General features: G+C 41.1%; 1 protein-coding gene across 6 annotated transcripts in view; it reads left to right on the top strand.

Annotated features, from left to right (window-relative positions):
- Positions 1–15224, top strand: part of dgkd (diacylglycerol kinase delta) — a 171794-nt gene that overhangs the window by 48804 nt on the left and 107766 nt on the right. For 5 of the 6 annotated variants that reach the window (XR_006771103.1, XR_006771102.1, XM_045724294.1 and 2 more), the window contains exon 3: positions 2772–2852. Coding sequence is in view for 3 of the 6 variants with exons in the window: in XM_045724294.1 (XP_045580250.1) it covers positions 2772–2852 (81 nt within the window). In the remaining 3 variants the exon portion in view is untranslated. Of the gene's footprint in view, positions 1–2771; positions 2853–10600; positions 11377–15224 lie in introns of those variants that run through there. The other variant, XM_014213442.2, reaches the window with a different exon arrangement.

Raw genomic sequence — 15224 nt, 5'->3', positions numbered from 1 at the left:
CTGTGCTGTTTGTAACTACCCTGGTAGGTTGACTGATAACCTGAACCAGGTTGCAGGCACTGGTTACAGTTTTAAGCTTTTTCTTGAGTGGACAGCTTGATAAAAGTCAGTCAATATTGATATCACCCAGAAAATATACCTCTGTTGATATCACATACATTATCAAGCATTTCACACGTTATCCACATACTGACTGTTAGCACTTGGTGGTCTATAGCAGCTTCCCACAAGAATGGGCTTTAGGTGAGGCAAGTGAACCTGTAGCCATATTATTTCAACAGCATTTGATATTAGATCCTCTCTAAGCCTTACAGGAATATGACTTTGAACATAAACTGCAACACTTCCAACATTGGCATGTGCCTCTTCTGAAGCTGTTGAACCATGTATTGCTACCACTGTATCATCAAAGGCATTATCTAAGTCAGTTTCAGAGAGAGTCAGTATATGCATGTCATCTGTTACTAGCAAGTTACCGATTTCATAAACCTTGCTTCTTAGGTTGCATATGTTAAAGTGGGCTATTTGTAGCAATTTTCTGCATTTAAAAAAAAACATTTTTAAATGTTTTTCTTGCTTTACTGGGAGACTTATCCGAGGTAGACACGACAGTGATATTTATGTTTGAGCTGAGGTTAAGTTGTAGGGTGAGTTGCACACAGTGGACTTCCTACTAGGGAAAACTGCCTAAGTGCTAACAGTATAATTCAGGTTCATAGGCACATGATTACTGCATACAATAGCTGTAAAATTGACAGAGGCATTCAGGGAAGTTAGATGGACATACATTAGGTTACTTACATTATGACTGCCAACTACCATGGGACAATGTACATTTACAGCAGCACTACAACAACTGTGACACAATGGTAGGGATTATCTGAGCAGGGCTTGGGTCACTGATAAATCGTTGTCTCAATGTAGCTTTGAAATGTGAGGACAGGGTCCAGGAGCCAAGATGATTTGGATAGACACTGTCATTCACTTTTATGTGTATTAAAGTTTAGTATTTGTTCCCATATTCGTAGCACGCAGTGACTATATCAAGCTGGTGACTACAAATGTGTGTGTGTGTGTGTGTGTGTGTGTGTGTTTCAGATTATTTTATTGTAAATAAGAAAAGAATATGTTTCTAAACACCTCTACATTAATGTGGATGCTATCATGATTACAGATTATCCTGAATGAAACGTGGATATATATGAGTGAGGAAGTTAGAGGCATAAATATCATCCCCCCCCATGTCTTGGGGGTATGATATAAAATGCTAACCTCCCCTGTTATTGTAATGGTGAGAGGTTAGCATGTCTTGGGGGTATGATATCAAATGCTAACCTCCCCTGTTATTGTAATGGTGAGAGGTTAGCATGTCTTGGGGGTATGATATAAAATGCTAACCTCCCCTGTTATTGTAATGGTGAGAGGTTATTTCTTGGGGGTATGATATAAAATGCTAACCTCCCCTGTTATTGTAATGGTGAGAGGTTATTTCTTGGGGGTATGATATTTGTGCGTCTGTAACTTTCTCACTCAGGACTATCCGTAATCGTGGTAGCATCCACATTAAGTGTTTAGAAACATATTCTGTTCTTATTTACAATAAAAGTTACTCCAAAATGACACTACATTATTTACTATTCATTTCTATGGGCACAAAATAATCTGAAACACAACCAAAACAAACTGCAAATACATCCAACAAGTTTGTAAAGTCACAAGCTTGATGTAATCATTGTGTGTTAGGAATATGGGACAAAATACTAAACGTTTTACTACTTTAATACAAAAGTTAATTTATCTGAATACTTTTGGTCCCCTAAAATGGAGGGACTATGTACTGAAAGTGTAGTAATTTCAAAATGGTTCATCTGATATGGATGAAAATACCCTAAAATTAAAGCTGTTAGCACTTTAACCTGATAGTATTGAGAGGTATTGACATGTTGAAAGCACCGAGCTGTCTGTTTAAACAACTAGCACTCAGCTCAGACACCCGTGCATACCCCACAAGACATGCCACCAGAGGTCTCTTCACAGTCCCCAAGTCCAGAACAGACTATGGGAGACGCACAGTACTATATAGAGCCATGACTACATGGAACTCTATTCCACATCAAGTAACTGATGCCAGCAGTGGAATCAGATAAAAATACACCTTATGGAACAGCGGGGACTGTGAAGCAACACAAACATAGGCACAGACACACGCATACACACACATGACAACATACGCACTATATACACACGTACATATGGATTGTGGCGTATGGGCCTGAGGGCAGATACTTAGTGTGTTGTGAATTCTGTAATGAATGTATTGTAATGTTTTCAAAATTGTATAACTGCCTTAATTTTGCCGGACCCCAAGAAGAGTAGCTGCTGCCTTGGCAGATAATCATTTCAAATCCAAAGTGCTGGAGTACAGTTCCAGAACATCAAAACCTTTGTCGCTCTCCCAATACTTTTGGAGCTAAATGTATATATATATTATTTTTTTTTTTTATTGAGCCAGCACAGTGAAGAGGAGATAGGAAAGGTAGGAGGGATTGCGAGTCAGAAGGACAGTGGGTCCGATTCAAACTCATGCTAATTCTGTAAACCTAGGCTGTACATGTGTGCCAGAGTCAGCAACACTAACCCCTGGACCACACAGGCCACATTACTTCTGAAAATAGTTCAGTAGTACCTATCTACAGACAGTTTTCTGTATTTTTGATTTAGACCTAACAGTCGGATGATGTAACAATTTATTTCTCTTTTTTTTCCCTCAGTCCATCATCTTTGATGAGGTTGACCTGACAGATGCGAGCGTGGCCGAATCCAGCACTAAGAACGTCAACAATAGTTTCACTGTGAGTCCCTTCTTTCTATCTCTTTCTTTCTTTAGCCTACTTCTTTTGATTTTTCTGCCCGTCTTTCTATATTTACAGTACCAGTCAAAAGTTTGGACACACCTACTACTAGTGCTAAACAAATCAAAATCTATTTTATATTTAAATTCTTCAAAGTAGCCACCCTTTGCCTTGATGACAGCTTTCCACACTCTTGGCATTCTCTCAACCAGCTTCATGAGGAATGCTTTTCCAACAGTCTTCGAAGGAGTTCCCACATATGCTGCGCACTTGTTGGCTGCTTTCAATTCACTCTGCGCACCAATTCATCCCAAACCATCTCAATTGGGTAGAGGTCGGGTGACTGTGGAGGCCAGGTCATCTGATGCAGTACTCCATCACTCTCCTTCTTGGTCAGATAGCCCTTACACAGCCTGGATGTGTTTTGGGTCATTGTCCTGTTGAAAAACAAATGATAGATCCACTAAGTGCAAACCAGATGGGATGGCGTATTGCTGCAGAATGCTGTGGTAGCCATGCTGGTAAGTGTGCCTTGAATTCTAAATAAATCACTGACATTGTCACCAGCAAAGCACCCCCACACCATCACACCTCATCTTCCATGCATCATGGTGGGAACCACACATGTGGAGATCATGCGTTCACCTACTCTGCGTCTCACAAAGACACGGCGGTTGGGACCAAAAATCTCAAATTTGGACTTGTCAGATTGCCACCAGTCTATTGTCCATTGCTTGTGTTTCTTGGCCCAAGCAAATCACTTCTTCTTATTATTATTGGTGTCCTTTAGTAGTGGTTTCTTTTGCAGCAATTCGACCATGAAGGCCTGATTTCACGTAGTCTCCTCTGAACAGTTGATGTTGAGATGTGTCTGTTACTTAAAAGTCTGTGAAGCTTTTATTTGGGCTGCAATCTGAGGTGCAGTTAACTTTAATGAACTTCTCCTCTGCAGCAGAGGTAACTCTGAGTCTTCCTTTCCTGTGGCGGTCCTCATAAGAGACAGTTTCATCATAGCGCTTGATAGTTTTAGCGACTGCACTTGAAGAAACTTTCAAAGTTCTTGAAATTCTCTGGATTTACCTTCATGTCTTAAAGTAATGATGATGGACTGTCGTTTCTCTTTGCTTATTTGAGCTGTTCTTGCCATGGTATGGACTTGGTATTTTACTAAATAGGGCTATCTTCTGTATACCACCGCTACCTTGTCACAACACAACTAATTGGCTAAAACGCATTAAGAAGGAAAGAAAGTCCACAAATTAACTTTTAACAAGGCACACCTGTTAATTGCAATGCATTCCAGGTGACCACCCCATGAAGCTGGTTGAGAGAATTTCAAGAGTGTGCAAAGCTGTCAAGGCAAAGGGTGGCTACTTTGAAGAATCTCAAATATAAAATATATTTTGTTTTGTTTAACACTTTTTTGGTTACTACATGATTCCATATGTGTTATTTCATAGTTTTGATGTCTTCACTATTATTCTACAATGCAGAAAATAGTTTAAAAAAAAATAAAAAATTGAATGAGTATAGGTGTGTCCAAACTTTTGACTGGTACTGTATGTCTTTCTGTCTCTTGGCTACTGTCCAGCCATATATCAGCCCTGTGTCGGCCGTGGTCATTCTAACCTAAGGGTCATCATCCTGTGGTCATGCGGTGGTCAAATGACCAAACTGCAGGATGAACACCACTAAAATCACCAAACCTACGTAGTGGTCCCGTGTGGCTCAGTTGGTAGAGCATGGTGTTTGCAACGCCAGGGTTGTGTGTTAGATTCCCACGGGGGACCAGTACGGGAAAAAAAAAATATATGAAATGTATGAAATGAAATGTATGCATTCACTACTGTAAGTCACTCTGGATAAGAGCGTCTGCTAAATGACTAAAATGTAAATGTAGTGTCACTCACAATTTCTAACTGTTGATAATGATAACATTTCCTGATGACATGAATAACATTTCATCACATAAGCGCTACTCTGCGATAGGGGTTATTTCTCTGTGAAAAATCACGGGCAAAAATACGTTTTGAGTCTTGCGGTGTGTTTATAGGTTGCCTTTGGGGTTGTTTCACCATAAAAAGCAAAAGAAAGAGGATTTCGACATCCGCCATCTGATTTGTTCTGAAATTGTTTTGGTTGTTGGAAACCGATAAGTTTAGCATTCCTGCAAAATTAATTTGTTGAAATATAATTTGATCTAAGAAATTAAGCTAATTGATTTCATCCAAATTGGTCATTTTTAATTTACAAGGTTCATATAATATTCAATAAATGTAGAACTGTAGAAAAAGCCCATGGAGTTGGTGGAATAATCCTTTAATTCATTGCCACTTACTCAGCTGGGCCAGGGGCGCTTTAATTAGGTCAGGTGGAAATATCCGACAGATCTCCACTCCATAAAAGGAGTAAATCACCATCGCCTGATCGCACTGCTTTCTCTTCCTTCACTCTGTCAAATCCAGAAGTTCTGTGCGTCCATGAATCCACGTAAATCCACCGACTCTGTTACCTTTCATCTGAACTTTCATCTGAACTATCTGTTGCGATCGGGAGAGTGGGCCATCAGTAGTTGTTTGAAGTTATTATCGCGGAGCGCGGCTTGGAGCGCACGCTTCAAACATTTTGTTTAATGTGAATGGTCAATGATTCCGGCCCTACGGATGATAATGGGCCAATTATGCAATTGGTATGGTTAATATGTAATGAAATTCTGTGTACACATGAAGACACTTGAAAGGGTGAAATAAGAAAGTAATTGTTTGTTGAACTGATCGGCTCTGATATCCAACTAATGGCGTTTATAGATTGAATAACCGATCACTGTTTGTATTATTCTTTCATGATTTATGATAAATAGTTACGAGCCTAAATTACTCACCGACGATTCCTATTGACTTATTAATGAACTGGATTGTTGAATTCCCTAAATGATGTTAACAATGAATGATTGTTATGATTAGATCTTTGTGATGATGGATATGATTGGACACACGTTATTCTGTTTCCTTTGTTATGCAGCACAGACTACTCAGTAAATATACCACTTTATGGTTAAAGGAATTCCTGCCTCAGTCTCATCCATTCCTCTGTCACCTGACCCGTGACCACCTGTTCACCCTCACTGTCAGTCATCCTACCTGTCCAGCTGCCCACACAGATTCCACTAATCTTTCAAGTACCTAACATCCGATTTGGACCAAACTTTTTTCTATCAATGAGTTAGATGTGAGGAATCCAAAGAGATTGTTAAAAGCCACCCACAGACCCCTCCACTCACCCGCAATCCCACCCCAACAACAAGTATATACTATCAGTTCTCTGTTTTACAAGTAGAATGGAGCTGCAGATGAAATCATTTATGATGAAAGTGCACAGTGATGAGTTTGATGCTCTTTTCCAATAAATATTGAGTGTTTTGTTCTGGTGACATGATTTGATGCTTGGCTACCGTTTGACAAGTAAATAATCTCGCTCCTTTGTCCATAATAATCTGATCATGTAGGTTTATACCTGCACTGTATCTGCAAGTTTTTGGCTAGAGCGTACATGCCAAGACCAGAGTGGGCACATTTGCCATATAACGCAACATGTTTTGTAACAAAACCATCAGTGGAGTTAAAAATTATATGGAAACCCATTTAAAGTAAGATTCACCTATTTTGAATGTCATATTGTTTTTGTGCATCTCTGAGCGACGTTCTATTGAGACCCTGGGTCATTTCATGTTTATCTGAGCTATTGCCGTTCAAATAGGCAAAAAAATGAAATTGCTTATCCCAGTTACTAATAACCATGCACCCATTTAAGAAAATGACATGAAAAACTGTTAACTTCCTGTGGTTTGATGAGGAATTGAAAATTGTATTGTTGAGAGGGATGAGGCAAAATGAATGGCAAATAAGTCTGGCTACACAACCATTTGCAAACGTACTGCAAATTGAGAAATCATGTGACTAAACTGAATAAAAAGAAGAAGAAACTACACTATGAAACAAAGATAAATGACATAGAATGATAGTAAAAAGCTTTGGAGCACCTTCAATGACATTTTGGGGGAGAAAAGGCACTCAGCTCCATCATTCATTGAATCCGATGATTATGTTGATTTTTTTAATTGGCAAGATTACCAAACTTAGGCATGACATGCCGGCAACAAATGCTGACACTACACATCCAAGTATATCTGACCAAATTATGAAAGACACATTGTCATTTTGAATTCCATAAAGCGAGTGTGGAAGAGGTGAAACAATTGTTGTTGTCTATGAACAATGACAAGCCACCGGGGTCTAACAACTTGGATGGAAAATTAATGAATATAATAGCGGACAATATTGCCACTCCTATTTGCCATATCATTACTTTAAGCCTACTAGAAAGTGTTTGCCCTCTGGCACGGAGGGAAGCAAAAGTAATTCCGCTATCTAAGAATAGTAAAGCCCCCTTTACTGGCTCAAAAATCCGACTAATCAGCCTGTTACCAACCTTTTAGTAATGTTTTGGAAAAAATTGTGTTTGACCGGATACAATGCTATTTTACAGTAAACAAATTGACCACAGACTTTCAGCACACTTATAGGGAAGGAAATTCAACAAGCACTTAAACAAATGACTGAGAGAAGTTGATGATAAAAATATTGTTGGGGCTGTTTTGTTAGACTTCAGTGTAGCTTTTGAAATTATCGATCATAGTCTACTGCTGGAAAAAGGGATGTGTTATGGCTTTACACCCCTTGCTATATTGTGGATAAAGACTTACCTGTCTAACAGCACACAGAGGGTGTTCTTTTAATGAAATCCTGTCCAACATAATCCAGGTAGAATCAGGAATTCCCCAGGGTAGCTGTCTAGGCCCCTTACTTTTTTCAATCTTAACTAACCACATGTTACTGGCTTTGAGTAAAGCCAGTGTTTCTATGTATGCGGATGCCTCAACACTATACACGTCAGCTACTACAGCAACGGAAATGACTGTAAAACTTAACAAAGAGCTGCAGTTAGTTTCAGAATAGGTGGCACGGAATAAGTCAGTCTGAAATATATTTAAAAAAAACTAAAAGCATTGTGTTTGGGACAAATCATTCACTAAACCGTAAACCTCAACTAAATCTTGTAATAAATAATGTGGAAATTGAGCAAGTTGAGGTGACTAAACTGCTTGGAGTAACCCTGGATTGTAAACTGTCTAGGTCAAAATATTGATACAAAAGGAGCTAATATCGGTAGAAGACTGTCCATAATAAAGTGTAGCTCTGCCTTCTTAACCTGTTGGGGATAGGGGGCAGTATTTGTACGGCCGGATAAAAAAAAAAACGTACCCAATTTAATCTGGTTACTACTCCTGCCCAGTAACTAGAATATGCATATAATTGTTTGATTTGGATAGAAAACACCCTAAAGTTTCTAAAACTGTTTGAATGGTGTCTGTGAGTATAACAGAACTCATTTGGCAGGCCAAAACCTGAGAAGATTCCAAACAGGAAGCGCCCTCTCTGACCATTTCTTGGCCTTCTTTGCCATCTCTATCCAAAACAAAGGATCTCTGCTGTAATGTGACATTTTCTACGGCTCCCATAGGCTCTCAGAAGGCGCCAGAACGTTGAATCATGACTCTGCAGTTACTGGCTGAAAAACAGTAGCTCATTTGGTAAGTGGTCGATCTGAGAACAATGAGACGGGCATGCACGAGAAGAGTCCATTTTACTTTCTCTGTCTTTGAACGAAAACAACGACTCCCGGTTGGAATATTATCGCTTTTTTACGAGAAAAATCGCATAAAAATTGATTTTAAACAGCGTTTGACATGCTTCGAAGTACGGTAATGGAATATTTTGAATTTTTTTTGTCACGAAACGCGCCGGGCGCGTCACCCTTCGTTACCCTTCGGATAGTGTCTTGAACGCACGAACAAAACGCCGCTATTTGGATATAACTATGGATTATTTGGAACCAAACCAACATTTGTTGTTTAAGTAGAAGTCCTGGGAGTGCATTCTGACGAAGAACAGCAAAGGTAATCCAATTTTTCTTATAGTAAATCTGAGTTTGGTGAGTACCACACTTGGTGGTTGTCAAAATAGCTAGCCTGTGATGGCCGGGCTATCTACTCAGAATATTGCAAAATGTGCTTTCACCGAAAAGCTATTTTAAAATCGGACACCGCGATTGCATAAAGGAGTTCTGTATCTATAATTCTTAAAATAATTGTTATGTTTTTTGTGAACGATTATCGTGAGTAATTTAGTAAATTCACCGGAAGTGTTCGGTGGGAATGCTAGTCACATGCTAGTCACATGCTAATGTAAAAAGCTGGTTTTTGATATAAATATGAACTTGATTGAACAAAACATGCATGTATTGTATAACATAATGTCCTAGGAGTGTCATCTGATGAAGATCATCAAAGGTTAGTGCTGCATTTAGCTGTGGTTTTGGTTTTTGTGACATATGCTAGCTTGAAAAATGGGTGTCTGATTATTTCTGGCTGGGTACTCTGCTGACATAATCTAATGTGTTGCTTTCGTTGTAAAGCCTTTTTGAAATCGGACAGTGTGGTTAGATTAACGAGAGTCTTGTCTTTAAAATGGTGTAAAATAGTCATATGTTTGAGAAATTGAAGTAATAGCATTTCTATGGTATTTGAATATCGTGCCACGGGATTCCACTGGCTGTTGACTAGGGTGGGACGCAAACGTCCCACCTAGCCCAGAGAGGTTAACAGCACTATCAACAAGGCAGGTCATACAGGTCCTAGTTTAGTCACACCTGCACTACTGTTCAGTTGTGTGGTCAGGTGCCACAGAGGGACTTAGGAAAATTGCAATTGCCTCAGAACAGGGCAGCAAGGTTGGCCCTTGGATGTACACAGAGAGCAGACATTAATAATAGGCATGTGAATCTCTCAAGTGGAAGAGAGATTGACTTCATCAGTATTTTTTTGTAAGAGGTTTTGACAAGCTGAATGTACCTATCTGTCTGTTTAAACAGCTCAGACACCCATGCATACCCCACAAGACATGCCATCAGTGGTCTCTTCACAGTCCCCCAGTCCAGAACAGACTATGGGAGGCGCACAGTACCACCTAGAGCCATGACTACATGGAACTCTATTCCACATCAGGTAACTGATGCAAGCAGTGGAATCAGATTTAAATAACACATAAAAATGCACCTTATGGGACAGCGTGGACTGTTAAGCAACATAAACATAGACACATGAATACACACACGTACACATGGATTTTGTATTGTAGATATATGGTAGTGGAGTGTGGTTATGAGGGCACACATGAAATGACATGGAACAACCCTTTGGACTCATTTACATTTAATAACTGGGTGGGGCTGTGTTAGTCAGTGAGTATCCGGAATTGGTGGCTTATGTTTGTGTGTGCATGCATGTCTGTGCGTGCGTGATAGAGAATGTTGACAGTATGCGACTGCGTCCACAGAGCTGCATTTTCTGTGTTGCGGTTAATTCCTCCTGCTCTATTTTTATTGATTTCTCACGCGGCCTGGAGTGGAGCTCTCCTAGTCTCTCGTTGATGACAGCCCAAACCCATGCAGACCTGGGTACAAATACTATTTTAAATAATTTATAATACTTTAGTTTTGCTTGATTTAACTTAACTGCTGCAATGGAACCAATAGAATAGTCGCAAACTATCTGCCACTCCAGGAAGGCACTCCAGGAAGTCTAAAGCAAACGCTCAAAGTATTTGGAAGATTTCAAATAGTATCTGAACCCAGGTCTGAGCTCAGGCGAAGGTGGTCTTTCAGTTCCAGACAGCCAAATTAAGTACTTGCCTTTCCCCGCCTCTCTCTCTGTGTTGTAAAGAGGGGCTGCTTTGTGGCCTTCAACACCCCCACTCACACCCCTCCCTCCACTCCAGCCCCCTGTGTGGGATCGCCTTGACGACAGGAAGTTTATATATGTGAGTCAGAGAACAGAGGCAGGCGGATGGGGGAGGGGCCTGCACCACGGTTCCCTGCTCTCTCCCAGTAAGAGACCACTAAGCTGGCTAGGCTAACAGGGCTAACAGCCGAGTGGGGAGAGAAGGAAAACCCTCCTGGAACACCTTCCTCTACAGGGATCCACAGAAGGAAATGACTGAGGGAATTCTGGGAATTCTCTGCTGGCTAGAACACTCAGACTAGGGGAAAAAAGGAAAAAAAGCCAGGCAATAACGGAAGGTGCCTCTTTCGGGACTCCAGAGTGAGAGGCTTCCTTGGGCGAGTTTTTAGATAAGATAGGAGAACTCTACGCCAGCCACGGAGAACTGTCTGTCATTGCTTCGTCAGGAGGACTTCAGGAAAGGAGTGGGAGACTGCAGCCGGCAGAGCCAGTGACTTGCTATCAAGGAGTAAAGAGTGATAGTACAGCTCCTAGACCTGGACCTGACCCATTCTCTCCCAACCCCAGACCAAATATAACAGAGCACACTCAGCACAGTCTGGAGAGGAGAGGGGGAGAGAGAAGGAGAACCACCGGAGCCAAATTTGACTGGACTTCACGCTGGAAGTAAGGCAGAAGAATGTCAGGAATGAGAGTGTGTGGGGGGAGCACAGAGATGTGTGTTAGTGGTGCGCGGGTCGGCTGTTTGTTCACCCTCACCTACCTTCAATTGCTAATAACCCATCCGCAAGCGCCCGACTTTGTGATAAAGTGAAAATCTGTGGCTGAAGGGTGGGTGGGTGGCGGGCGGTTGTATAAAGAGAAACAATACTTGAAAAAAAAACATACATTTATAATTATTGTTCAATTTATATAGGCTACATGTCTTTTTTTTTTTTTCTCTATTATTTTAGGCTCTCTGGTATTAGTGCATGAGCCTAAGCTTTAGGGCTTAACTGTACCAAATAGCCTACATCGCCAAATAATTAAAAAGTTAACGTCAGTCCATGGAGGCAAAAAGGACATTGTCGAAATGTTATTAAATAAGACTAAAGCTGCGAAAGGAAAGTTGAAAAAAAGAGAAGGGAGGGCCAGAAAAGTAATGTTTGGGAAATATTTGGTGAAGTGGTAAAAAAGGATCATGTGTGATGTCGACAGTCACAAGACGGGACTTCAAATAGGCCTATGGCATGTCAATGGAACTGTAGCCTACTGTTTAGATGGGTTAAATGGAAACTGAAATCTGGACGGGCTCCCGAGTGGCTCAGCGGTCTTAGGCAGTGCATCTCAGTGCTAAAGGCGTCACTACAGACACTGGTTCGACTCCAGGCTGTATCACAACTGGCCGTGATTGGGAGTCCCATAGGGCGGCTCACAATTGGCCCAGCGTTGTCCGGGTTAGGGTTTGGCCGGGGTAGGCCGTCATTGTAAATAATAATTTGTTTTTAACTGACTTGCCTAGTTAAATAAAATAACAATTACAAAAATGGACTGTAGGTCTATCACCTCTCCCATAGTCTTAATAATAACTCCTGCAGAATTAAGCATTTCTTGCAGTAAAATGATACACCAAATGTAGGCAAAATTTGGACTTGGGAACTGGAGTGGAGAAACATGATTTCTTTCTTTCTGCATCTTGAGAGAACGCAATGCTCAGTTAGATACCATCTGTAGATGTGCCGTCTTCATCATAAAAGCATCACAAAAGCTGATAGTATTTAAACCTTATAAAATATGCGTCGAAGACAAACAGAAATCTTATGAAAACACGTTGTGTAGTTTTCACAGCTTTCTTTTTCCTTACAACTGGTCAAACTGATGACATTTTGTACACAAAATCTTTCTCGTTTTTTATTTGTATTTTTTTGCTTTATTGTGCTCTGCAAAAGACAACAGATTGGACTAGATTGAAGCATTTGTTCTATCGATCTATTACATTATTCTGTTGAGAAAGGGTTTATTTAGTCTTCTAGGGCAGCATATAATGACAAAAGATAAGCTACATAATAATTATAGACAAGTTGACTAACAAATAGCCTACCAAAGTGTCTGAAATTATAAGCAGAAACATATCTAAAATCAGGCAAAAAAAAAATCCTGCACCCCCTGTCAAATCGTTCTGCAGTCTTTGACTGTAGACTATAGAGCATTTTCTATATTTGCGGGTTATGGTTGGATGCGGGCCTCCAGATTTTCACTTTATCACATATATTTGGGCGGTTGCGGATGGGTGATTAGCAATTGCGGACAGGTGCGGGTGAACAAACAGCTGACCCGCGCACCACTAGCTCACTTCCACTTTATCAGTGCTGTATCTTCTCTCCATCTCTCTATAGTAGGGGTCTCCAACCCTGTGCTAGATTAGGGTTGGCGTGAAAACCTACAGAACGGTAGCTCTCCAGGAACAGGGTTGGAGAGCACTGCCAATAGCCTAGAAGTGTCTAGTGCACGAGTCAAACTCATTCCACGGAGGGCAGAGTGTCTTCGGGTTTTCGCTCCTTCCTTGTACTTTATTTATGAATTAAGGTCACAAATTATTAAGGAACTCCCCTCACCTGGTTGTCTAGGTCTTAATTGAAAGGAAAAACCAAAAACCAGCATACACTAGGCCCTCCATGGAATGAGTCTGAAACCCCTGCCTTCTCTAGTGGGTAAGCCATGTGTTGTCCGCTCACTTTTTGGCATACACAGTGATTGTGTCCTAAATGGCACCCTATTCCCTACATAGTGTGATACTTTTGACCAGAGCCCCATTGGCCCAGGTCAAAAGTAGTGTTCTATATAGGGAATAGGGTTCCATTTGGGACACAACCACAGTGTATGTCAGAGTGTGCGGACAACTCCTTGTTGGACTGCCGGTGCGTGTGTATTGCATCAGACTTTTTATATGTAGGCAACTGTGCTTTTTGAGGGCCTTTCGCTTTAAGTAGGTGCGTGCGTGCGTGCGTGCGTGCGTGCATGCACCATAGACTTACATAGACAACTCTAGTAGCTTAAAGCCTGTTTTAACATGGACTGCGCCATTGAAGAACTTCCTATACGTTAAGTAAGGATCACATAATTCCATCCTGGTCGTCAGAAGGGATCAGCCAATAAATTATACTCTAAAGCAAACATTCCATAACTGCAGGTGGCAGTACAGTGCATTCGGAATGTATTCAGACCCCTTGACTTTTTCCACGTATTGCTACATTACAGCCTTATTCTAAAATGGATTAAATTGTTTCCGCCCCCCCTCATAAATCTACACACAATACCCCATAATGACAAAGCAAAAACAGGTTTTTATAAATGTTTGCAAAAAACCCCACTGAAAAATCACATTCACATAAGTATTCAGACCCTTTACTCAGTACTTTGTTGAAGAACCTTTGGCAGCTATTACAGCCTCGAGTCTTCTTGGGTATGACGCTACAAGCTTGGCACACCTGTATTTGGGGAGTTTCTCCCATTCTTCTCTGCAGATCCTCTCAAGCTCTGTCAGGTTGGATGGGGAGCGTCACTGCACAGCTATTTTCAGGTCTCTCCAGAGATGTTCGATCGGGTTCAAGTCCGGGCTCTGGCTGGGCCACTCAAGGACATTCAGAGACTTGTCCCGAAGCCACACCTGCGTTGTCTTTGCTATGTGCTTACGGTCGTTGTCCTGTTCGAAGGTGAACCTTCACCCTAGCCTGAGGTTCTGAGCGCTCTAGAGCGGGTTTTCATCAAGGATCTCTCTGTACTTTGCTATTTCCCTCGATCCTGATAATCAAATCAAATTTTATTTGTCACTTGTGCCGAATACAACCTTATAGTGAAATGCTTACTTACAAGCCTTTAACCTGTTAGGGCTAGGGGGCAGTATTGACACGGCTGGATAAAAAACATACCCGATTTAATCTGGTTACCACTCCTACCCAGTAACTAGAATATGCATATACTTATTACATATGGATAGAAAACACCCTACATTTTCTAAAACTGTTTGAATGGTGTCTGTGAGTATAACAGAACTCAAATGGCAGGTCAAAACCTGAGAGATTCCTTTACAGGAAGTGGCCTGTCTGACCATTTCTTGAACTTCTTTTCCATCTCTATCATTTACTAAGGATCTCTGCTCTAACGTGACACTTCCCACGTCGTCCATAGGCGCTCAGAGCCCGGGAAAAAACAGAATGTCGTCATTCCAGCCCCAGGCTGAAACACATTATCGCCTTTCTCAAGTGGCCGATCAAGGGACTCTGGCCTTATGCGCGTGACCCCGACCGCCCCCCGCCTTTGGGATTTTTTTCCTCTGTTTGCCGAAAAGGAGATTCCCTGTCGGAATATTATCGCTTTTCTACGAGGAAAGTGTCGTAAAAATTGATTTTAAACAGCGGTTGACATGCTTCGAAGTACGGTAATGGAATATTTAGAATTTTATTGTCACGAATTGCGCCATGCGCGTGACACTTCTTTACTATTTCGGATAGTGTCTGGAACGCTACGAACAAAAC

This window comes from Salmo salar, chromosome ssa09, assembly GCF_905237065.1.
Source record: "Salmo salar chromosome ssa09, Ssal_v3.1, whole genome shotgun sequence".
NCBI classification, from domain to species: domain Eukaryota; kingdom Metazoa; phylum Chordata; class Actinopteri; order Salmoniformes; family Salmonidae; genus Salmo; species Salmo salar.
The sequence above is the reverse complement of the archived record's forward strand: the minus strand, read 5'-3'. Positions and strand labels throughout refer to the sequence as shown.